Raw genomic sequence first — 22,451 nt, 5'->3', positions numbered from 1 at the left:
CAAGACACAGGTAAGACTGTGTTGTTTAGATAACATCCTCTAATAGTACACCAACACCACAGCAGCCTTATAGAAGCCGGGATGGAGTGATGCTTTCTTGTTGTAGTAAATCTGGGGACTCATCAGACGAGGCAACATTTTTCTTATACTGTCCAATTTTAGCAAGCCGGCGTGAAATGTAGTTTCAGTTTCCTGCTCTTAGGTGACAGAAGTAACTCCGACTTCTGGGACTTCTTCTCCAACAAACTCCCGCATCAAGGAGGCATTTTCACTCACAAAACTACCCCTGATATTTTCTCGCCTTGTTTACTAGCCACGCTTGCTCTAAACAATTAGCCCACATGCTGTATGTTCTTTGTTTGGCTGTAGTAAAGCCAGTCGGTGAGTAATACTGTGTAGGCTGCTCTCACAGATGTACAATAGGCTTATAATAATGAAAACAAAGTGTGGAAATACAATTTAAGTATGACTCATGAACTAAAGTCTGACCTAAACTGTTTTATTTACAGCACCAGTGGATTAGCTAATTATTCATTACAGGCTTTTGAAAAAAAATCATTAATCTTTCTGCTTAAAGCCCAGGGGACTTGTGATGGATATCAAGTCTTTATAACATTGATCCAGCTATTTATCTGTATGAATGTAGCCAACAGTGGTGAAATGCTACCAGTCGGTACACATACAAAATGAAACAACACCCCCCACAAATGTAAAAGTAGAAACTGACATAGAAAACTTTATTTCTTCTATTGAAGGTACAGTTTTGTCTTTACATCATGTTTTCCATATCGTGGTCATTTAAACACGTCTCATTGGGGTTTGTAGTGAGTAATTATTATTTCAGAAGTAAATATGTCCTATGTTATAAAAATCTCTTTTGATTTTCTATTTCTAAACCACAAAGAAATCTAACGTTTCTCACTCTAGCTCTGGCATGTCTTCATATCCTTCCTCTTCCTCCTGCCTCCTCTGCTCTTCTAGCTTCTTCCTCTCCTCCTCCGCCTTCATCCGCTCCTCCAATGCCCTCTTCATCTCCTCCTCCACCTCCTTCCTCTTTAACTTCTGCCTCTCCTCCTCCTCGTTCTTCTTTTGATTTTCGTCCTTCTCTGCCTTTTTATTCTTGGGCGTGTCATAGGCCCACTCCTCGTCCGAGTCACTGATGTCGTCATCATCGATGTCCCAGTCGGGCTGGTACGACTCGTTGGATTCGATGAACGGGTCGTCTGCGGGCTCGGGCTCAGGTTTGTAGTTCGGGTCCTCCAGTTTGCCCCAAGCCACTTGGTCGGCCTTGCGGAGGTTTATCTCCAGTTTAGATGGGACCATATTGACCGAGCTGTGCTTTACGTTGATCACCTGCAGGTAAGAGAAATTCAAACTTTGGATGGACAACATTCAAGCGCAATCTAGTTTAAATGTGTTCATCAGAAACGTGTGAACTGATAACTAACTAACCACGGGATAAGCTAATGATTATGATCACGGTTATATTTTTAAGAAAATCTAGTTGCAACTGATTTACTTATTTCTAAACTTCAGATTATGTTTAGGTGCTCACAGCACTCCACTGCTGAGGAAAGGTCCATCCAGCGTAGTTAGTCGGACACAAAGTCTTTATCTACCTCTTTCTCTCCTAAATACTTTTTTCCAACCACAGCCAGCAAAACCTGCCAAACAAGAGTCGGGCGCTTTGTGTGCTCACCATCCTCAAACCTCAGTCCATTCACTGATCTTTGAACATGAGCTCAAATGTTCCAAGTGTAAGTGGGAAAGGCGATTCCCAGCAGACAGCAGATACTTACCCCCCAGAGGTGGAACTCTTTCTTGAAAATCTTATTGTTCTCAAACTGGATTTGACACGAGAGCTAAAGAGAGGACAGAAGACAGAGAAACGGTGTAGGTCTTATTGCATAAATGGCTAAATATACAAATCTGTTAATGAAAAAAAATCTTGAGTTAGACCATGATTATTAGTAGGCTACTGGGTATAAAATTAAAATAGCACTTCTTTGTAAAATTAGTAAAAAGCTTGAAGACGCTTGGCTTGTCTGTCCTTTTCTATGGTTTCGACTTCCGTAATCAAAGGTAGAGTACAACCCTGTCCACATCTAACAGTTCAGTTATTGGACATCGCTTTTTTGCTCACAGTCGGTCAATGCACGTTTACACTACTCTCCCGAGAACCCCTTCGTGGTCACTTTGGTCGCCTGAGAGAAGTTTATCGGTAATGGTTATTTCACCCTATGTCGCCACATGTCGCTGAGTTTCATTGACTTTCGATGCTCTCTGGTTGCTACGGTGTTGCTAATATTTTTGTTTTTTTATTTATTATTAGCAAAGTTAACTTCATGTATGCTCAGTATGACCTGAAACTGGCGATTGAGCTCATACAGTCACCAGGCTGCCACTGTGCAGCATACAAGGACCAATCAAATTTCTTTTGCTAACAATGAAGGACTTCAAGAAGTTGCAGCAATCAAGTTGTCATGGTGATGCTGAGGGTGGCTGCGTTCACTCGCAGACAGATTGGTGACAGTTTGCAGTGAATGTGAGTCAGTCTGTTAATGAGTGCAACTTTTCTATGACGCATCTCTTTGACCTACGGACGTTAAAGCGCTGATGTACAAAAGTAATTTAGTAAAACCTGTTACATAAATGCAGTCACTCTAATATACAACATACACATTGCCATCTTATTGTGGTTGATAAATTATCTACATGTGCATCATAGACCCTCTTAAAAATCACTACAATCTCAGAAAGTGTTACAGGATTGTCATAAATGACTCATTTTTGGACCTCAACAGGAAGTTGAGCTAAATCTCATTAACACCTGTTACTGTGCTGAATCCTGATTTGTTAACAGTTAATTAAACCACAAATTATTAGAATAAGCTGCTTATTAATGAGGTTGTCTCATTGCAAAGTCATACTAGATCCAACCACATACGCTGTGCGTTGTCTGTTTCATTAAACTCACCACCGTCCGGTTGGCCTCTATGCTGGAAAACTCTGGGTTTGCGTTCTTGGCGTAAATGGTCACGACGACGCTGTTGCCAGTCTGATGCCAGTCATAGCGACACGCCACCTTCTTCTTGTCCTGCAAACACACACGTGAACCCACACACACCGGTGAGCTGCACAGCCAGACTGCTGCGAGACCGAGGAGCGACTCGAAGGCTGATAATCATAGTTATCAAATCTAAATCAAAACATCCCAATGAAAGAAAGAAACCTTTTTATTCCTGCCCTGGCTTGAGTGGTTGGATTGCTTTAGCGCTCTTCAAGGACATTTGAATTTGTGGTAAACATGATTTGTTTGACTTGAAGTTTGACTTGTTTTTTGTCTGCACTCACAGATAAATCTTCCCACTCAAGTCTTTGTTTTATAGTGATCAAAAGGACGAACAAGTGAACTGTGCACGCAAAAATAGGTCACTTTAAAGCTTTTTTTGATGTTGTTGTCAGCCCTTGGGATCTGTTTTCCTTTTTCTCTGCAAACTTTGATCCGATCCCCGGTGTCCCACCAGCAGTTTCTCTAGTACATTCTCCAGGTGGTGCATGTACCTGCTTTGGGACCCAGCGGTGTTTCCCCATGGTGCAGCCCTTCTGGTCCAGGAAGGCGTTGAAATCTGTTGTCTTGATGCAGCAGCAACTCCAGTACTTGTACCTAAACAACAACAAAAAAAGAAAATACAAAGAAATGGTCACAGTTTGTAAGAAACAAGCCGTGTCATCCTGGAGACAACAACAACCCTACGTGATCCCCATGAAATGAGACTAATTCAGGTTTTGTTAGGAAGCTCCCCAGCAGTAGGAAGCCCAGCGTTACACTTAATGTGATTTAAAAGCAGCGCTTGCAGTTTATTTACTCTTAAAGTCTGTTTGTAATGTTGCAGATTTGCTTTAATTACCAATCTTTAATTAACTCTCTTATCTCGACGTGTTTATGTTTCTTGCTTTGCGTGCACGGCCTTCAGTTTTGTTTTGTTTGCGTCCCTCCTTTGTAGAAGTCAGCTAATTGTTGTTTTTGATACGAGCTATGCAAATAAAGAATGTAATTACGGTTTTGTTACAGTGGATTAGACTTGTTTTTGTTAAAAAAGAAAAAATCTCCAGTAAACAAGTGGCAGGGTAGAGTTTTTGTTCTTACCCCTCGTGGAAGACGGGAGCTCCAGGATGGTGGGTGCAGACCTCCATGTCGGTCTGTGGTCCTTGGTAGACCTAAACACAGAAACATAGCACACAATGCAAAGACCATCGGATCAGTTATGGGGACGTTTGATAATATTAAAGATTTAGGCATAAAAGATTACGTTTTTCTTCCATTTTTAACAGGGCGATGTCATATTTTCTGTCCAATAAGCGGCGTTCAGCCATATTTAATTGTAAAGGCAAAGACCTTGAAGGGTGAAGTGAAAGGATAGCTCCCTTTTATGTCAGCACTGTTTGTTAAATATAAAGCAATTAAAGTTAAGGTCATCAGTTCGTTCGTGAATCATAGTACCTTCATAAATAAACATCAATCCTATCCTCAGTCCTTTGATGGGAAGAACTTCAGGAACAGAGTTCATTTCATCAACAACCTTTTTTGTTTTTGGAGGAAAACAGTATAGTGATACAAACAACAAAACGGTGACTAAATAAAAATGAGTACACAAGGAAATCTTCATCTGCCTTATGACAATCAAAGTAGGCGAGTAGTAGCTTCGATTTCTGTCCTTTCAGTGACGTTGTTGGCTCGATTTCATTCAAGACTGGTCTGTTGGTCCTCCTAAATTTATAAACTCAGTCTTCTCACCACATCTCAAAAATACTGATGATTTAGTGACTGCGCTGTTTTCTTATAGTTCAACTATAGGTGACCATGAAGGAAATCAAACTGTACGTAAGCCTTCTTTTCTTGTCCTTAGATTTCTAAGATATTATCCGATGATTTCATCGTTGCCTTGATGTGGCTCATACGTTTTATTGATCCTAGCAGGTTAAAGTTCATGATCATTTCTATATCATTGCCTTCTATGTCGAAGGTGGCACCAGTGTAGTTTTTAGTTCAGGACTTATTTAAATTAACACTTATTAAATATTAATTAAGGTTCGATCATGTGATCAAACTGAATTACAAATGTGGATTGCACAACACTGGACAGTATATTTCTTCATTTCCATTTAATACTTGTACAGCTGCTGTTATTGTGTATATATATTTATATTTCTTATACATTCTTATATATTTCTATACTGTGTATTTGTGTATTGTGTATTTTGTTGTACAGTTATTTTATTTTCAACTTTAATTTATATATTTTATTTTATTCCTTCCTATTTAAATTTACCCTTTTTAATTTTCATATTTATTTCCTCTCATTCATAGCCTTTTCTTTTTTCTTTAGGTCACGAGCAGTTGTGTAAGCATTTCACTGCATATCGTACTGTGTATGACTGTGTACGTGACAAATAAAATTTGAATGGGTTTAAAATCCAAAAATAATTTGAAAGTAAAACTAAAGACTTAAAAAAAAAATCACCTGTGAACGTGAAAGCTTGGTGTGGTTTGTGAACTGTGATGTTTTACTGTATTTAAGAGGGTTAAAGGTCAAAATGATGTGAAAACACAGAAGCGATGTGTGTGTCACCACTCAATTCTCAGTTTCTCCACTCACTGCCTCCATCTTTGGTGACTGATAGTGATGTTGCACTCTCAACCCCTGGGTAAACACTTTTGATCACAAGTCAAGTGGTGGAAGGTAACCAGTCTCCAAACACTTGCAATCACGCTCAGAGAGACTGGTTAAGGTTTACGAATAACTACCATCCAATTTATAAATGCAGACAGATCACCAGCATGTTGCCATCAGTCTGAGTGGTCTTTCTGCAGTAGGTGACTGGATTCAGCTGGCTGCCAACTGGTTATATTCCAGTTTACGGTCAAGACTGCCAAGCACCGATGTCATCTGGCAGTTAAATCTCCATCCTGCTGCAGCTATTTACAAATTTGTGTTTCAGATCTGTGAGGTTCTGTCCACACTCTGGATTCAAGTATGAATTTCTGTGTATGCAGATGGCAACAAATTAGCCATTTTCACTCATTTATCACAGTTAATTGCCTGATTATCACAAACAGGTTGCATGTAATTGCCAACCTGATAACTGATTACAGACCGACTCCGTCTTATTGCACTTTTATCATCGTCTTGACGCACAATTATTTTCAAGCAGAGTATTTATAGTTTTGTGCTCAGGAGTACAGTAGCAATCCCATATATCCTTATATTTTTATGCTGCAAAAAGAAAAGAAAACATTAAAGTAGGTAGAAGCCTTGCATTCACTAGTCCATTAAAAACGAAAAAGCAATCACTGGGCAAACAGCGCCCCCGATACCTGTAGCATACTGTAGTTATAAGGAAGCAGCATTTTTCATAGAGTTCTAGTAAATATGAAAAGTCAGTCAACTGTTTGGAGGCTTTACTTTTGTGTGTTTTCTCTACATTTGAGGAAACAAAGAGCTGCTACAGTTAGTACCAGCTGATATGTGTTATTGCCTGCTTTGTGCACTAGATGGCGTCCTTAATAAACTTTACAGAGGCTGAAGCAGAGGCTTGATGGCCTGAACTCAAACGAAAGCGCATCAGTGAGGCTGCGTTACTGCCTGGGTGCATCTGCGGGGGCCGGGTCAAGTTATTACAAAGCTCCAACGCCGCTCCACTATGTCGTGTAATAAATGGTTAAGAAAGCTGCCACATGTGTGTATTATGATGACTACTTTAGTGTGAGTCTTTTAAAAGTTGTTAGGTCTCAGCTTTAAGTAGTAAGTAAGTAAAATTTATTTATATAGCGCTTTTCACAGATGAAAATCACAAAGTGCTTTACAACACAGGAAATGGAAATATAAAAACAATACAACAGTAAATAAAACAATGTAAAACTATAAAACTATAAAAACAGCATAAGAAGAAATTAATCAAATGCTTTTCTAAATAAAAATGTCTTCAGCTGTTTCTTAAAAGAATCAGTGGAGTCCGTGCAGCGAAGAGACAGTGGGAGAGAATTCCCCAACCGTGGTGCCACAGTCTGAAAGGACTGATAAGCTCAGATTCAGGCATTAAATCACACAAATGACAAAAAGACACTCACTGTTTTGCATCCTGCGTTTTTGCAGCGGGTCCCGCAAATAACAGCCTGACTCTCTGTTGGAAAAAACAAAAACAGAGATAAGACACTAACAAGTCCAAGTTTTATTCTAACAGAGCAGTGAGAGTGCACGCAGCTTTGATGTATTGATTTGTGCTGTACTGAGATCAAATTATTCTCAGTGTGCAGACATTTTTTCCCCTCTTTTTCAGAAACGTGCGATAAAACTGGAAGTGTGCAGCACATACTTAGAAAAAAACTACACTCGTCATTTGACGTGAAGCTTACACAGCTGCTGCTGAGGTGGTGGAGGGCGGTGAGAGACTGCATTCCTGATATTTTTTCATTGTATCACTCTGATCTGGAGTAAGAGTGAGACACGTGCACTCCTGGATCCACGATAAACCCGCCTTACCGGCTCATTCTGACTTTAATTGAATCTGAAAAGTTTACTTTTCCCTAAATGAGAAACACCTGCTAGTGTAGCATCAATATTTCAAACTGTTTCCAATACACATCGACTCGTCTTTCACAGATATCGATTTGACTGCGGCGCCTCGCTTACTTTGCCTCGTTTAGAGATTTACGCACCCGATTTCAGAAAAGTCTCAATGCAGAGCTGATTGTTTTGAAGAAAGTTTATTTAAGTGACTTTGAGGTTTTTCCCACACTAACATCTCTAGAGTTTAGAGAGAATGATGTGAAAGAGAAAATCCTGGGAAAAGCAATTCACAGGGAGAAAATGTCTTGTTGACACCTGAGCAGAAAGATCAGTCGACTCAAATAACCACACTCGTCACAAGCAAACTATGCAGAAGAGCATCTCTGAACGCACAACACGCTGAACCTCGAAGCAGAAGACCACGCCAACTATCTGCTGCTGTCAAGTTAATATGGACCAAAGTCTCTGAGAAGTTTCCAGCAGCTTGTCGAATCTGTTCCAGGAAGAGTTAAAGAAGCTGTGAAGGCAACCCAGCGATAACGAGGTGTACATTTAAGTACTGAGCTCAGAAAAAAGGTCAGACTTCAGACTGCTTATGGGTCTGTATCACATCAGTCAGCACGGACATCCCTAACATAGCTTCAGAAGCCCCGCCCACCCCTTCTGTTTGTGAAGGAGGTTGGCTCAAAGCAGGAAGCACAGGGATTATTTTGAACTGTGAATCATGCAAAGCTGCTCTATCAGAGTTCAAAAAGTTAAAGTTTCATTTCTCTGTACCACCCCTGAAGAAACAACACTGTAAACCAGGGGTGCGGAACTCCAGGCCTCAAGGGCCGGTGTGACTCGGACCCGGCCTTTTCTGTCTACATGGGCTGGGCCCTTCAAAGACCGGCCCACGCAGCGCTAGCTCAGTAGGTAGAGTTGTTGCCGCATGATCGGAAGGTCAGTGGTTCAAATCCACTGCACGGCTACCCTGAGGTACCCCTGAGCAAGGTACCATCCCTACACACTGCTCCCTCTGCAGAGGAGTAATTTCCCTATGGGCACTAACACATACACATTACACACATTACACATTAGAGGGCCGGAAGTTCGAGGCTGTGAAATGGGACAGTCTAGGCTTCAGATTCCAGGCCTCTGGAGAACTTCAAGACATGTTGAGGAGGTAATGTAGCCTAAATCAATTGTGTTGGATGAAGGACACATCTAAAACCTGCAGGACACCGGCCTGTGAGGCCTGGAGTTGCCCACCCCTGGAGTAAACGTTTGTTGTGATTCTTTTAAACGGTGAGCGTTTGTGTACCTTTCTTCTCGTTCTCTCCTCTCTTGCTGATGTCCAGTTTCTCCAGCGCCTGAGCCAGCGACGCCGACACCTTCTGGGGAAGTTTGGTCATGGGCTCGTCTGAACTGTGCACGCGCAGAGAAATGAACACACACACACGTTACAACAGAGAAATGAACACACACATACACAAGCATGAGCAGACTGACACACAAGAGTTACGCAGTGAATAATTTATTCCAGCCGTAACCTCACGGTGACCCCCGTGACCTCCCCCCCCCCCCATGACTTCGCTGCACAGATAAAGCAAACAGGGACAAACACACAACGTGACAAACTCCAGCGATCACACGCGCATCAGAAAAAGGTGGATGCTGATATAAATGAGAGCTGACTGCAGATCTCAAACACACACCTGGGTCTCTCCTTCTGCAGCATCTCTGCAGATTTGGGGCCCTGATAGATTATCTCTCGGCCTTCGGCGTGTTTAATCTCGCCCTTATCCGACGACACCTCGGGCCTCAGAGGCTCCTGGGGTTTCACGTCGCTGTGGCGCCCGCGGGTACAGCCCTGCGTTCAAAACCACACGGGTCACTTCAGTCATGCTCAGGTAACGAAGCTCTGGATGAGATTCCAGATCCCACATATCTGATGATACCTTTCGTGCTCCTGTGACAGCTTCAGTTTTTCGGTTCTTATTGGTTTGTTGCTTTGTTAAATACAAGTCATTTAAGCTCACACCAGTGACTCCAACCTCGCTCATCTTGGCAGAAAAACATCAAACATGCAAAATGTACTTTTTTGCTCTTACAGTGCAGAACTGATGATACTGATACAGAGTGTGTAAGTATTTGGTAACAGCTGAAAGAAGGTACACAATATTTTTGTACTCACGTTTTTGTTTTCATTGATTGTTTCTGTCACAAAAATGTAAAAGATTCAGGTAATTAACCAAACTAACTTGAAATTTTGAGATAAGTCGATATTTTGAGATGATAACCTGAAATTGTAACTTGCGGAGCGCAAAACTTTCAGGGGCAGACACGAGCTCCCATACGTTAAAGACCAATTAAATATATTGTGTACATGCAACTATTACCAGCAAATAAAAGTTCAGTCTTCGCTCTGTCTGGAAGAATTATTTGTGTATTTATTTTATGTATTTACCTTTTTCAGTGGCTAAATCAACCTCCCATATTGGTTTTTACATCTTTGTGTACGCTCTTCATCTTTAAATGCCATCTGCATGTCCTGGGCTGAAGATGAAACATCCTGATAACTGGGCAGCAAATTTTCAACATAAAACAAACATAGATTTCCCGCTAATTAAGCCTTCACTCATCATTCAGAGCTAACCTCTCCGTCCTGCATGATTAAGCTCATTTTAATGGTTGAAAAAGTATCATACTTCATTACAACACTGGGGTTTTAGTTGGTTTAAAATAAATGTTGGAAATGCCCGACACTAACTCTCATTAGGTTTCACTCCACTGCTTTTGCTGCCACCTGATTAAACATTCATCAAAAGAGCTCCATGTTTTCTCCTAATTTATTCCCTGTTTTTTTGGTACTTTCACCATGACAAACACTTCTGGAGCGTGGACCCTGAGCTTGTATTACCTTGATGGAGAGAAACTCAGAGAAGTCTGTCGTCCTTTTCCTACAGCAGGACCAGCCCTGGAGACACAAACAAGCAAACATGTGATTAGTGTTGAGTTTTATTCTCCCACTCGAGTCAGACTCTAAGAGGAGAGTTTACCTTCAGTGCATCGTGGAAGACGGGGGCTCCCGGGTGGAAGAGGCAGGAATCTTTTAGAGTGGAGATAAAGACAACATGAGTCTGCATATAGACACTCACTGAGACCCCAGCTGCTCACAGGGTCACTGCAGTGTGGAGGTGCCGTGTGTCCCTTATAAGGAAGGAAGATGGCCGTCTCTCTCAGCCACGCTGTCTCAGACTAGACCGTCTCTCTCACACGGACACAACTTCTACTTGATGTCACGCAAACCAGCGCGTGATCAGTCAATCTGTCACGATCACAGGTTCACACACTGTTCATGTTTAGTGCACACAATCTGAATTTGAATCGAGTCCCAAAACATTACATTAAAGTAAAACTATTCATGGGTGCTCCCTTTCAAAATAAAAGTGCAGAGCTCCTTTTAAAGGTGGCTGAAAATTTAGACGTCATCATCATCATGAAGGAAATTCTGTTTCTTCGGACAACCTACAAGTGTCATCTCACACCCAGTTTTCTTCCACTTCAGCTCCAGGTCTTTGATAACAGGATGACTCAGAGTCGCAGGTTTAAAGTAAAGGAGCAGACACATGCAGGAGGATCTTACCATCCTTGTTCTTGTCGGGGTCAAACTTCTGCCCACAGCCTTTGTTGTAGCACAGCAGAGCCATGTTGGCCTCGTGGACTGCGATGTCTTCTTCTTCACTGTACAGTCTGCACTCGTTCGCTTGCGTTTAGATATGTTCCTTCACACCGGCCGTGTCTCCAGGTCTTAATGCCTCGGTCGGGTCTCCAGAAGTTTCTCCAGCCAGGCAGAAAGGAGAGATCCAGAAGGACTCGTCGCCTTGTGGAGAAGTGAGAGATAGAGAGGGGGGTCTCCGTCTCTCTCTGGTTCAGGCCTGGCTGAATGAAAGATAAAAATAGCAGCTCACCTCCCTCCTACCCCCACGCCCCTCTCGCAATTTACAGCTGTCAAAACTTATCTGGGGGTGGGGGCTGACATTCCTCCCGGTGAGTGTCGGCTGTCACAAACAGGCCTGCCGCGGCCCGGCAGCAGCCACAATAGGACTGCCAACTCCTGGATTTCCTGTCACTCTGTGCGCTGGATCCACTGCAGAGACGGCAAACCAGTGCTCGAGACGCTGACAGACATTTTAATTCCACCCTGTGCTGAAACTTCCTCAGCGCTTTTAAGGTGATTGTGTTCCACATGTGACACTGAGTTAATAACTGGTCTTCAGGGAAGATTGTCCACAACACTTTGGAGCCCGCCTAGTTCAGGGACCCCTAAACTCATGTGACACGAAGCCATAGGAAGGGAATACTTAATCCCAGTGTGTCCCAGCACCATGCCACTTCTTTTGTGTATATTTGTACCTCCACAAGACTACAAGACCAAAGCACAGCGATTTAGGCGAACTTATAGTGGGCTTTCATTCGTATAACATTTTGAAACTGGGTTTTTTTTTTTAACGTGCTAAAGATATCAAGAGATGCCATCATGAATGGAAGTGCAGAGGATTTACAACAAAGTGCAAACCACTGGTTACACTCAGGAACAGGAAGTCCAGACAGATGAAACAAACTTGTTTCCAGTGCGCCACATCACCCGTCAAACATGGTGGAGGTGTTGTTATGGCATTGGCACATATGCGAGCCAGTAAAAGCAGGTCTTGAGTACTCAGTGACGATGTGACTGCTGACAGAAGCAGCAGGGATGAAGTCTCTGCACACCTCACTCAAGCAACTCATGAGTTTCTCAAGATAAAGAAAGAAAACTACTCCAAATCAGTCACCTGCTCTCCAACCAACAGAGCAGCTTTTTAGTTACTAACCACAGGCGGAGAGACCCACAACCAACCAGCAGTTAAAGGTCTGTTAGATCATCTCAGTGGAGGAAATGCAGCATCTGTCGATGTTCCCGAGTTTTAGAGTTCGGGCTGTGATTGATTGCAAAAGATTTTCATCCAACTATTAAAAACAATCCTTGTGTTTAAAATGAGTTTGTTTGTACAATGACTTTAATTAAAGTCGGCACTTCAATCACATCCCGACTACAACAAACTGTCCTGATACTTATCAGAATCAGAATCAGAATACTTTATTGATCCCTGGGGGAAATTATTTTTTGTTACAGTGCTCCATTTTAAACCAACATTAAGACAAGACAGACAATACGCTAACTAAGAATAGTACAATATATACATATATATACATACATACATACATAAGTCACTTATAAATAAATATTTGGAAAAGAAACATGTGTAGTTGTAGCAGCAAACAGTGTGTTAAGTGGATGCGTTGTACAGGGAGATGGCCACAGGCAGGAATGATTTCCTGTGTCGTTCAGTGGTGCTTTTCGGTAATCTCAGTCTCTCACTGAACGAGCTCCTGTGACTGACCAACATGTCATGGAGTGGGTGGGAGGTGTTATCCAACATTGTCTTTATCTTGGACAGCATCCGCCTCTCCGACACCACCTTGAGGGAGTCCAGCTCCATCCCCACAACATTGCTGGCCTTACGGATCAGTTTATTAAGTCTGTTGGCATCTGCGACCCTCAGCCTGCTCCCCCAGCATGCAACAGCATAGAGGATCGCACTGGCCACCACAGACTCATAGAAAATCCTCAGCATTTTCTGGCAGATGTTGAAGGACCTCAGTCGCCTCAAAAAATAGAGACAACTCTGGCCCTTCCTGTAAAGTGCTGTGGTGTTTTTAGCCCAGTCCAGTTTATTGTCAATGTGTACTCCAAGGTATTTATAGTCCTCCACAATGTCAACACTGACCCCCTGGATTGAAACAGGGGTCAAGTGTTTCCTGGTCTTCCTGAAGTCCACGATCAGTTCCTTGGTCTTTGCCACGTTGAGCTGCAGATGATTCTGCTCACACCACGTGACAAAGGAGTCGACCACAGCCCGGTACTCTGTCTCATCATCCCTGCTGATGCATCCAACCACCGCAGAGTCATCAGAAAACTTCTGAAGATGGCAGGTCTCTGTGCAGTGGCTGAAGTCTGTGGTGTAGAGGGTGAAGAGGAAGGGGGAGAGGACAGTCCCCTGTGGTGCCCCTGTGTTGCTAATCACCTTGTCAGACACACACTGTGGGAGACGTACATATTGTGGTCTTCCTGTCAGGTAATCAACAATCCAGGACACCAGAGAAGCATCCACCTGCATCGCTGCTAACTTATCACCCAGGAGGGTCGGCCTGATGGTGTTGAAAGCACTGGAAAAGTCAAAAAACATGACCCTCACAGTGCTCGCCGGCTGGTCCAGATGGGTGTAGACACGATTGAGCAAGTAGATGATGGCGTCCTCTGTTCCGAGACGAGGCTGATAAGCGAACTGAAGGGGATCCAGATGTGGTCTTACTATGGGTCGCAGCTGGTCCAGGATGAGCCTTTCCAGGGTCTTCATGATGTGGGAGGTCAGTGCCACGGGCCTGTAATCCTGGGGGCCACTGGGACGAGGCGTCTTTGGTACAGGGACGAGGCATGATGTCTTCCACATCACCGGGACCCTCTGCAGACTCAGACTCAGCATAAACAGTTTATGAAAGACTCCACACAGCTGGGGGGCACAGGCCTTGAGGACAAGGGGACTCACTCCGTCTGGTCCAGCAGACTTGCCTGAGTGAAGTCTCCTCATTTGCATCTCAACCTGGTATTGAGTGAAGGTGATGGGTGGGGGAGGGGTGTCAGGAATCTCACAGGAGGCAACATGTGAAGAGAGAGGCTGGCACAGTGGTGTGGCTCTGGATTCCAGGCTGACTGCAGGTGAGGTTGTGGGGGTGGGAGCAGACACTGTGGTGTCGAATCTATTGAAAAACAGATTCAACTCGTCGGCTCTATTCTCACCTCCCTCAGCTCCCCTGCTGTTGGTTGGCCTGAATCCAGTGATGGTCTTCATGCCCCTCCACACCTCTCTCATGCTGTTCTGCTGGAGTTTCCACTCCAGCTTCCTCCTGTAATTGTCCTTAGCCTCTCTGATCTTGTCCTTTAGTAACACCTGGACCTTCCTCACCTCCTCTTTGTTGCCCCCTCTGAAAGCCCTCTTCTTGTTGTTGAGGAGGGCTTTGATGTCCTTAGTCACCCACGGCTTGTTATTTGGGTAACAATGAACAGTCTGAGCTGGAACAATGGAGTCGGTGCAGAAAGTTATGTAGTCTGTGATACACTCAGTAAGCCCATTGATGTCCTCGGCGTGAGGCTCACAGAGTGTTTCCCAGTCGGTCACCTCGAAACAGCCCTGTAGTTCTGCTATTGCCTCCTCTGACCACCTCCTGACAGTCCTGGTGGTCACAGGTTCCCTCCTCACAATTGGCACATAGCGGGGGGGTGAGGTGAATCAGGTTATGATCTGACCTACCAAGTGGGGGGAGGGAGGAGGAGCTGTATGCATCCTTGACGTTAGCATACAGTAAGTCTAAAGTTTTCTCTCCCCTGGTGGGACAGTCCACATATTGTTTGAATGTTGGTAGTGTATTGTCCAGTGATACATGGTTGAAGTCACCCGAGATCACAATAAAGGCACTCGGGTGCTGAGTCTGTAGCCGAGCTATGGCAGAGTGGATAGTGTCACATGCAGCTGTGGGGTTAGCATGGACCTAACTGCATCCGTGTGGCAGCACAGCCTGCTCTCACATCTCCCTGACAGGACAGTTAATTCAGCTCAGGCTAACACGGTGCAGAAAGGCATTTATTTATATGCCGGCCTTTTGTAGTTTGCTCCTAAAATATCTTTCATCCCGGGCACACTGAGACAAACTGCCAGCGACTCCAGGCGACAATAAATTATTCACTCGAGACAAAACACTGCTGTTTGTCAGGCACAGGACTTTTTAAGTGATTTATTTCCTACAAAGAATCAGGAATAAGAAAAAACAAAAAACCCTGAAATATGACCCAGTGTATCAGCGGCAGCATCAGCGAGCAGCCCTCGATGTGATTGTGGAACAAATGTGTACAAACGCTTTCATTATTCAGGGCTCAGCGGGAGTCGGGAGGTGGGAACACGTTGCCAAATCCCTCGCTGTGGGAGCGTTGATATCATGGCAGACAATGGCGGAGCAAATCAGAGGCGTTTCACGCTAACGTGTAGCAACAAGAAGAGATTAGAGGTATAGACTGTAATCAGATGTTAACAAAAAAAACAACAACTATAGGAACTGGAGAGGAGCAGAGGCTGGAGGTTTCCCACGGTGTGGGGATCTTTTGAGGCTTTACTCAAGTTTGTTTGCATCTTTTCAGTGAGCTTTAAGCATAAACGTAGATTTACCAGAATAATGAAGGCGTTTATTGTCGTAAATGACATTTATACGGTGTGGTAAATGTTTTCTCAGAGGAGTTGGGTACATAATAAAAGAATGCTGAGGAGGCAATGTGAACTAAAGGGAAGAGTTTAAACGAATGCATTGCAGATACGCAGTGACGCGAGGATGCTGCAGGCTGAAAACAGAAGGTTTAACTGCATTGTGGCTGGTTAGCAGGATTCAGCGGTGTAGAACAAAGAAGAGGATAAACATCTTTTAAAGGTGATCATGTGGCTCAAACTAACAGTTCATTTACTGACACTTAATAAACCCACTCTGACGTCCCCCAGCGTTTATAGGCTGTGTTTTTTTACCCATCTCATACTTGAAGGGAAACACTGGGTTTTCTGCACAGGGTGCTGGTAAAGTTATCCAGACAGCAGGCCATACTGACCACAAACACATGAAAAGGGCAAAAAACATGATTGAGTGACTGTTAGCAGCAGGAATGCAGTTTAATCATGTATAAGTTTAAGACTTAATTCAGTTTAAATGTTACACGTTTTAACCTGTGCATAACTACAGACACTGTAAGCATGTTTATTTCTGCTGTAATTTACTCACTTTTGGAGTAAACCTGACCCGGTGGAGGAATAATAACCACATGTTCACAAAGTTTGTCTGTTTCCCCCCCTTATCTCTTCAAGATGATCCCAAACCGCTGCAGTAATGATGAGGTCCGGGCACTGGGGAGGCCAATCCATGACTGATAGTGTTCCACTTTGTGTTTTTACTGCACTGCCAGTGTCTTTGGGATCATTGTCATGCTGAAAAATAAAGGCAATCAAATGATTTCCAGATAGTGGAAATTTTTATGGTCGATCAAAATCTGATGGTACTTTTAAGTATTCTTCACACTGCAAAAACAGCTATACTTGAAACAAGCCAAATATTCTTAAATCTGACAAATTTTTCTTGTTTTGAGCAAAAAAATCTGCCAATGGGGTAAGCAAAAGTTGCTTGACTAGAATTCTTAAAACTAGCAAATTAATCTAACTGCCATATGCCTTTTAACTAGACAAAATTGTCTAAAATGTATGCTTATTTGAAGAAAATGTGACTTATTATAAGTAAAAGACACTTTGATATTTAGAAAATCTGCACCTAAAATGAGTATTATGCTTTCTTGAACAAGCTGTTTTCAAGAATTATTTGCTTACTTTAAGATTCTATACCTTAATTTAGATTTTTCACATTAAAAAAAACACCTTACTATAGGACAAATTTTCTTAAAACTGAATTGTTTCTTTCTTGATTGAGCTAACTATAAGAATTATGTTTCGACTCTGAGAACAATAATCAGCAAAAATTCCTGAGAATAAGACACCATCTCTTCAAAAAGCTACTAAAAATAAGGGAATTCATCTTAAATTAAGACAGCAAAAGCACTCTTAGATTTTGCGCTTTTATTGACACAGCAATGGGTCAGTAACTCACTGAGGTCTGTTCCAGGAGAATCATGCCTAAAATTATACATTTCAGCAGGGTACTGTGTAACATGGCCAATATAAGAAGTGCATATTCCAGATACTCTTAAAATGAATAATAACAGTATAACACACTCATGGCTGGTATCAAAAATAAATTTTGCTGAAGCTTAAAACAATCACTATTTCAAATCCTATATTACATAACATTTTAGAAGAACAAGTTTAACGACCACACAAACAAACATGTGTTTTACATTTGAACAACTTTTCTATAGAAAAAAAAAAACAACCTCACTGACTAACACTGAGTCTGATAAACAAGGCAGATGGAGTCTGTCATCTGGGAGACTCACTCAATGAATGACTTCCACTCACCATGCGCCTTCTTGTAAGAGGGGGTTGAATCTCGGTCATGGATGGAGTCTTTGAGTATTTCAGTTTGCAAGACAGACAGCAGCGTGGAAATGCACTATGGATATGTGAGGTGGAGGGCATAGTAATATGCCATCAGATAGAGCAGTCCCTCATTAAGATCCTTCCGGTCAAAAGTGCTCACCGGTGTGGTTCCAACAGCTATCATGCAGTTGCCTTCAGAGACAAGCAGAACTGGACAAGCCAGGGGTCGCTGACGCAGGTAGCCTTCAGGGTCTTCTGAAGTCTACATGACAGAAAAAAAGAGTATTAGAACAAGACTGTAAGAAACACAATTTTTGAGTTGCATTACAGTTTAAAATAGATCAACTTTTTTTGTAGGTTTTAATTAACATCAACATGTTATGGGGATCTGAACTTTAAGAATATTTGACTGACTCCACAGTAAAATATATAAAATGAAAACATGAGTAACTGCAAAATTCAACAATATATACACATAGAATATTGCAGCCTTACCTTTAGGACATGGAAAAAAGCCTCACTACAGATGCCCAGCTTCTTAGGTGGTACTGTGCTGGAAGGGAAAAGCATGGGAAGGGCTCTGAACACAGCTGCTGCATGTTCCACTGGTTTGAAAAAAGAAAAATAAGACAGGGCAACACCATTAAACATTGCAAATAATGTAATCTGCAAAGCATAAATGTAGACAAATCAAGATACTGTAGCATTACCTCCATCCAAAGTTTTTGGATGGAGGTAAGTGCTGGGTTCCTCTCTGAAGAAGTCACCATCTCCAGTAGTTGTTAGCGTTTTTTCAGCAGCAGTCTTGTTCTAAAATACAGTGTACATAGGGCTAATTTCACATAAAATTGCACAAGAACTTTAGGTCTCTAAATATGAAAGATAGTACAACAAAATATCAGTAAAGTGTTGAACAATAAAAAATATGTATATTTAATAAATGTGTAGGCCACTTGATTTAAATCAAAACTAAAGAAGATTCTAGAAGAGTATTGGTGGAATTATTTGAAACTGCATAAAACAAGCTGGTGTGTTCTCAGTTTTGTCACACAGCGATAGGACAGAACTTACTTCTTCACATTTGTGCACTGCAAGCCATAGAGCCCGACGCCTGAGGCAATGTTCAGGACCAGGAAACAGATCTTTGATGTCATCTCGTGAAAGTGATGAGAGCAGGTCTTCTCCAACATTTGCTTCTGCAATAGGAGTTTCCAATTATCACTACATTGCATTATCCTCATGTGCAAGCCAGCTGACAGCTTTGCTTGGGTAACAGACAGGATACATAGGAAACATAATTTAATATTTACCATTTAAAACCATGACTCTATTCCATTATTCTCCCTCCTCACTGCTCCACAGGTTCTAAATTACCTTCCTCCTATTGACTGGTAAAAGTAATATATTTGTGATACATCAATTAAATGCATGTATACATATAAATATATATATATATTTTTTGCTTCCTGGGCTAAAGTATATAATGAAATAACTTCACTAATAGAAATTTGAAACTCCCACAATTTCTGTAAAACTGGCATTAACTTATGGCACTTTGCACACTTGTTGAATAAATTCACAGACACTGAAACTAATAACTGGACATGAATTCTTTCATAACTTTCTGCACTAGCATATTTAAAAATGCTAATGCAACTAAGCTAACCGCACAGCTAAGCTAAGCTAACAACCGGGTATAGCCTGCCATGCTAGCGACTTAACATGCAACATACCAGAACACAAAACATAGAAAAAACAAAACAGTCACATACCTTTCAGGTTGGCAATTGTTATTTCGTCCAGTTTTTCCATAGCGTGCCTTAATTTCTTCACACTGTACCAACTGTATCGCATCTACACCCAGACCCCAAAATCCTGCAATCCAACCGCTTAGGCACGGAGCTAGAGGCGGGAAGGTGGGCTGTACCAACTCAGGAGTATGGGGTTGTGTACGGAAATAGTTTAGTTCGCTCTTTTATACCTATAAAATGATATATATTTAAATATTTGACTATTTAGTTAGATTATGTTCTGTAAATACTGACGTGTGGGTGCTGTTACTTACTACAGCTGTTATAAGGCACTGAATTAGGATAGCCATTCCTACCCCATAATGGAATAATCCTGGTTATCTTGACTTTATGGGAAAAGTAGTTCACAGACCAGTAAAACAAAATGATTTGGCGCTGTGTTATCTACATCGTTTTTGTGGGTCTGACCCTCAAATCCCTACTGAGTCATATTAATTCTGCACATAGCCATAGTCCAGATTTCCGTGAAGATTGTGGCATAGATGGATGTGTCAAAGAATATCGTGTTTACAGCTAATTTTGGTATCACATTCTTCGAACACACTCCGACCACCTTGCCAATGGACGATGCAGCGGATCGATTAGGACACAAAAATCTGTAAGGTGAGACTGACTATATACTTTAATATCTTTGAAAATAATCATATAAAATATTCATGTTAGATGTCTACTTGTTTTTACAGCTTAACAGTAGATATGTTAATGCTTATTCCTTATAATCCACAACAATGCTATCTATTTATAAAGAATATTCTGATAGTGTTTAATTTCTTCTACTAGAGAAAACAACATTTTGTATTTTTTTAAACTTTTGTTTTAAATAAACCGATTGTCATGGTCCACAGTCTCCTTGGTTGTTTGTGTTTATTAATATTCATTGTGTCAGTTAGTTTCCTAGTTATTTGTTAATTATTTCCAGTGTTTAGGTGTTCTCTGTACCTCCCTTGTCTTCAGTGTATTGTCCCTGGTTCGATATTCGTGTTTATTCCTGTTTTACTTTGATAGTCCCTGCCCTGCATCGGTGTATTCTGTTTTGCTTCCTCCTGGTCTCTTCTCATCTGATTAGTGTCAGCTGTGTTTCGTGCCTGTCTGCCAATTCCTCGTTTCCTTTTGTGTGTGTATATTTAGTGTGTTCTTTGTCGGATCGTCTGTATTCTCTCCTGTGTTATCATCTGTGTTCCCTCCCTGATGTTTTCATGTCTTATGTTCCTTGTTCAAGGTTGTAAGGTTTTTGCAACATTTTCCATGTTTCCTGTGTTCTTTAGTTTAGCTTTCCCATTTTAGGTTTTTGAGGATTTTTCAAGGCTTTTAAACTACAGTTAAGCTGCCAAATAGCAATGAGCATTAAATGAATATCCATTTATTAAACTCAGCTTGAAAACATGCATATTTTAGAGTAAATTATAAAATGCAGTATATTTCTGACATTAAATTTTTTTAGAAATTATCAGTGTACCTTGTATTTAATTTCCTTATCCGCAACTAGTCAATTAATCAACCAATCTCAATTGCAGTTCTAGGAGGGAACCCTCATCAGCAGTGAACAGAAATCTGAGTAACATGTGGGCATACAGGACTGATTCAGTGGTGGAAAGCCAGCCAACAATGATATGATATGAGATTCCATTCCATATTACAGTTTCACACACAAAGATATGACATGTGCGGTCATGAAATATTACCTGGGTGATGTAATTGGACTACACGTGAGCTCAACATATGTTTTATAAAAGGTACACTGCTTTACATGCATGAACTGTATTTTCAGGTTATTGTTTTGGACAGTTTTGTGACAATTTTTAAAATGAAGTTGTTGTTTTCCTATAAATTCTGACAGTTGAATGCGATTTTAGCATTGCCATAGTATAGATATACTGATGCTGATCTATTATTCTGTTTGACATGGCCTAAAGTGAATGAGTTGTGCTGTTTCTGTTTTTCAAATGGGCCTGTATTTCATGTTTACCATGTGCTTTTAGTTCCTGCCTTTGTTCATATACTGCATATTGTGTCAAACTTGACAGCAATTATATTAAACTTTAGTGTCAATAAATACATTTCTTAAACTGAGCAGCTGTTTAAATGCCCTTACTCTTGAAATGAGAAAAATAATCTTATTTTTATTCTGGAAATTCAACCAAACCATTGTCATGCCTTGTAACTGGTAAATAAAGCTCAAGATGAGCTGAAATATCCTTTTAAGGAAAAGTTAGACATATTTTCCTAGAATAAGCTTTATTTTCTTGTCCAAAACTTGCTTGTTAAGAATATATTTTCTTTTTAGGCAAAAAATAAGAAAAAATGTCCATAAACAAGGTTTTTTTTACTTTCTTGAAAATCGTTTTTTGCAGTGCACAGCCACCTGCACACCATGCAGCTAACAGCTGTTTGGAAATCACTTTGTTGGTGCAGAAATACTGTTTTATGTGTGTCAGATTGTGCTGTCTTTGACATTTTTATAGATTTAACTGAAGAAATTGGGACAAATGATGCATTCTTATGACAGGGTGCTTTTAACAAATGTGTTATTTGCCAAGTCGTGTCATGTGCAGACAAAACACTGCTTCATCTCTTGAGTTGTGCATGTTTTCTGTGCACACAACTCAAGCGTGCAAATGAGGGCTGGCTCAGGACTTTTACACAGTACAGAAAATGTACATTTTATCAGTGACGTGTAGCATATTTTGCGCTGCATCTGTGCCAAAAAATTATTCGCAGTTAATTTGGATAATACATTTAATGTGACAGGATCTGATCTTATATCCACATCCCCTGATTTAAAGCCCTTAGATGTGGTGAGTGCACAGTAACTCTCCTGCATCAGCAACGAATGTTGACGGTTCAAGCCTGCAGCTGGAGGCAGATGTAAGATTTTAATGTGTGCCTTTGATTAACGACAAACAGTC

At 41.4% G+C, this 22,451-nt stretch overlaps 2 protein-coding genes across 4 annotated transcripts; both read right to left on the bottom strand.

Annotated features, from left to right (window-relative positions):
• Positions 1-710: 710 nt before the first annotated feature.
• LOC308393086 (cysteine and histidine-rich domain-containing protein 1) lies at positions 711-11,497 on the bottom strand. Its single transcript, XM_080876569.1, has 11 exons — positions 11,200-11,497; positions 10,613-10,662; positions 10,474-10,530; positions 9,269-9,423; positions 8,875-8,978; positions 7,133-7,185; positions 4,151-4,221; positions 3,565-3,667; positions 2,978-3,097; positions 1,800-1,862; positions 711-1,353 (listed from the first exon to the last, which is right to left on the bottom strand). The coding sequence occupies exons 1-11, from the start codon at positions 11,261-11,263 to the stop codon at positions 919-921; spliced, it is 1,275 nt and encodes a 424-aa protein (XP_080732695.1). The 5' UTR covers positions 11,264-11,497; the 3' UTR covers positions 711-918.
• A 5,579-nt stretch (positions 11,498-17,076) lies between these two features.
• LOC308393672 (uncharacterized protein) lies at positions 17,077-20,358 on the bottom strand. Of its 3 annotated transcripts, none has more exons than XM_080877628.1 (5): positions 19,507-20,358; positions 18,806-18,930; positions 18,445-18,544; positions 18,230-18,339; positions 17,077-17,996 (listed from the first exon to the last, which is right to left on the bottom strand). In XM_080877628.1, exons 1-5 carry the CDS (start codon positions 19,586-19,588, stop codon positions 17,808-17,810), a joined length of 606 nt encoding a protein of 201 aa, XP_080733754.1. In that variant the 5' UTR covers positions 19,589-20,358; the 3' UTR covers positions 17,077-17,807. The 3 variants fall into 3 exon arrangements, 2 of the variants coding, with proteins under 2 accessions (XP_080733754.1, XP_080733755.1); XM_080877629.1 differs by lacking the exon at positions 19,507-20,358 and adding an exon at positions 19,045-19,128; XR_013971022.1 differs by lacking the exon at positions 18,445-18,544 and having other exon boundaries at positions 18,806-20,358.
• Positions 20,359-22,451: the final 2,093 nt, after the last annotated feature.

Source organism: Rhamphochromis sp. 'chilingali' (genome assembly GCF_963969265.1).
Source record: "Rhamphochromis sp. 'chilingali' genome assembly, chromosome: 1".
NCBI lineage: Eukaryota > Metazoa > Chordata > Actinopteri > Cichliformes > Cichlidae > Rhamphochromis > Rhamphochromis sp. 'chilingali'.
Note: the sequence above shows the minus strand (reverse complement) of the source record. Positions and strands in the feature narration are given on the sequence as shown.

Coding starts and splice junctions, on each gene's coding strand:
- LOC308393086 (XM_080876569.1), bottom strand. CDS start 11,263: ATGGCTCTGCTGTGCTACAACAAAGGCTGTGGGCAGAAGTTTGACCCC. Junction 4,222..7,132: donor AAAACGCAGGATGCAAAACA/GTGAGTGTCTTT, acceptor TTCTGTGTTTAG/GTCTACCAAGGACCACAGAC. Junction 1,354..1,799: donor AAGAGTTCCACCTCTGGGGG/GTAAGTATCTGC, acceptor TCTTACCTGCAG/GTGATCAACGTAAAGCACAG.
- LOC308393672 (XM_080877628.1), bottom strand. CDS start 19,588: ATGCGATACAGTTGGTACAGTGTGAAGAAATTAAGGCACGCTATGGAA. Junction 18,545..18,805: donor CAGTGCACAAATGTGAAGAA/GTAAGTTCTGTC, acceptor ACTGTATTTTAG/AACAAGACTGCTGCTGAAAA. Junction 18,340..18,444: donor TCCAAAAACTTTGGATGGAG/GTAATGCTACAG, acceptor TTTTCAAACCAG/TGGAACATGCAGCAGCTGTG.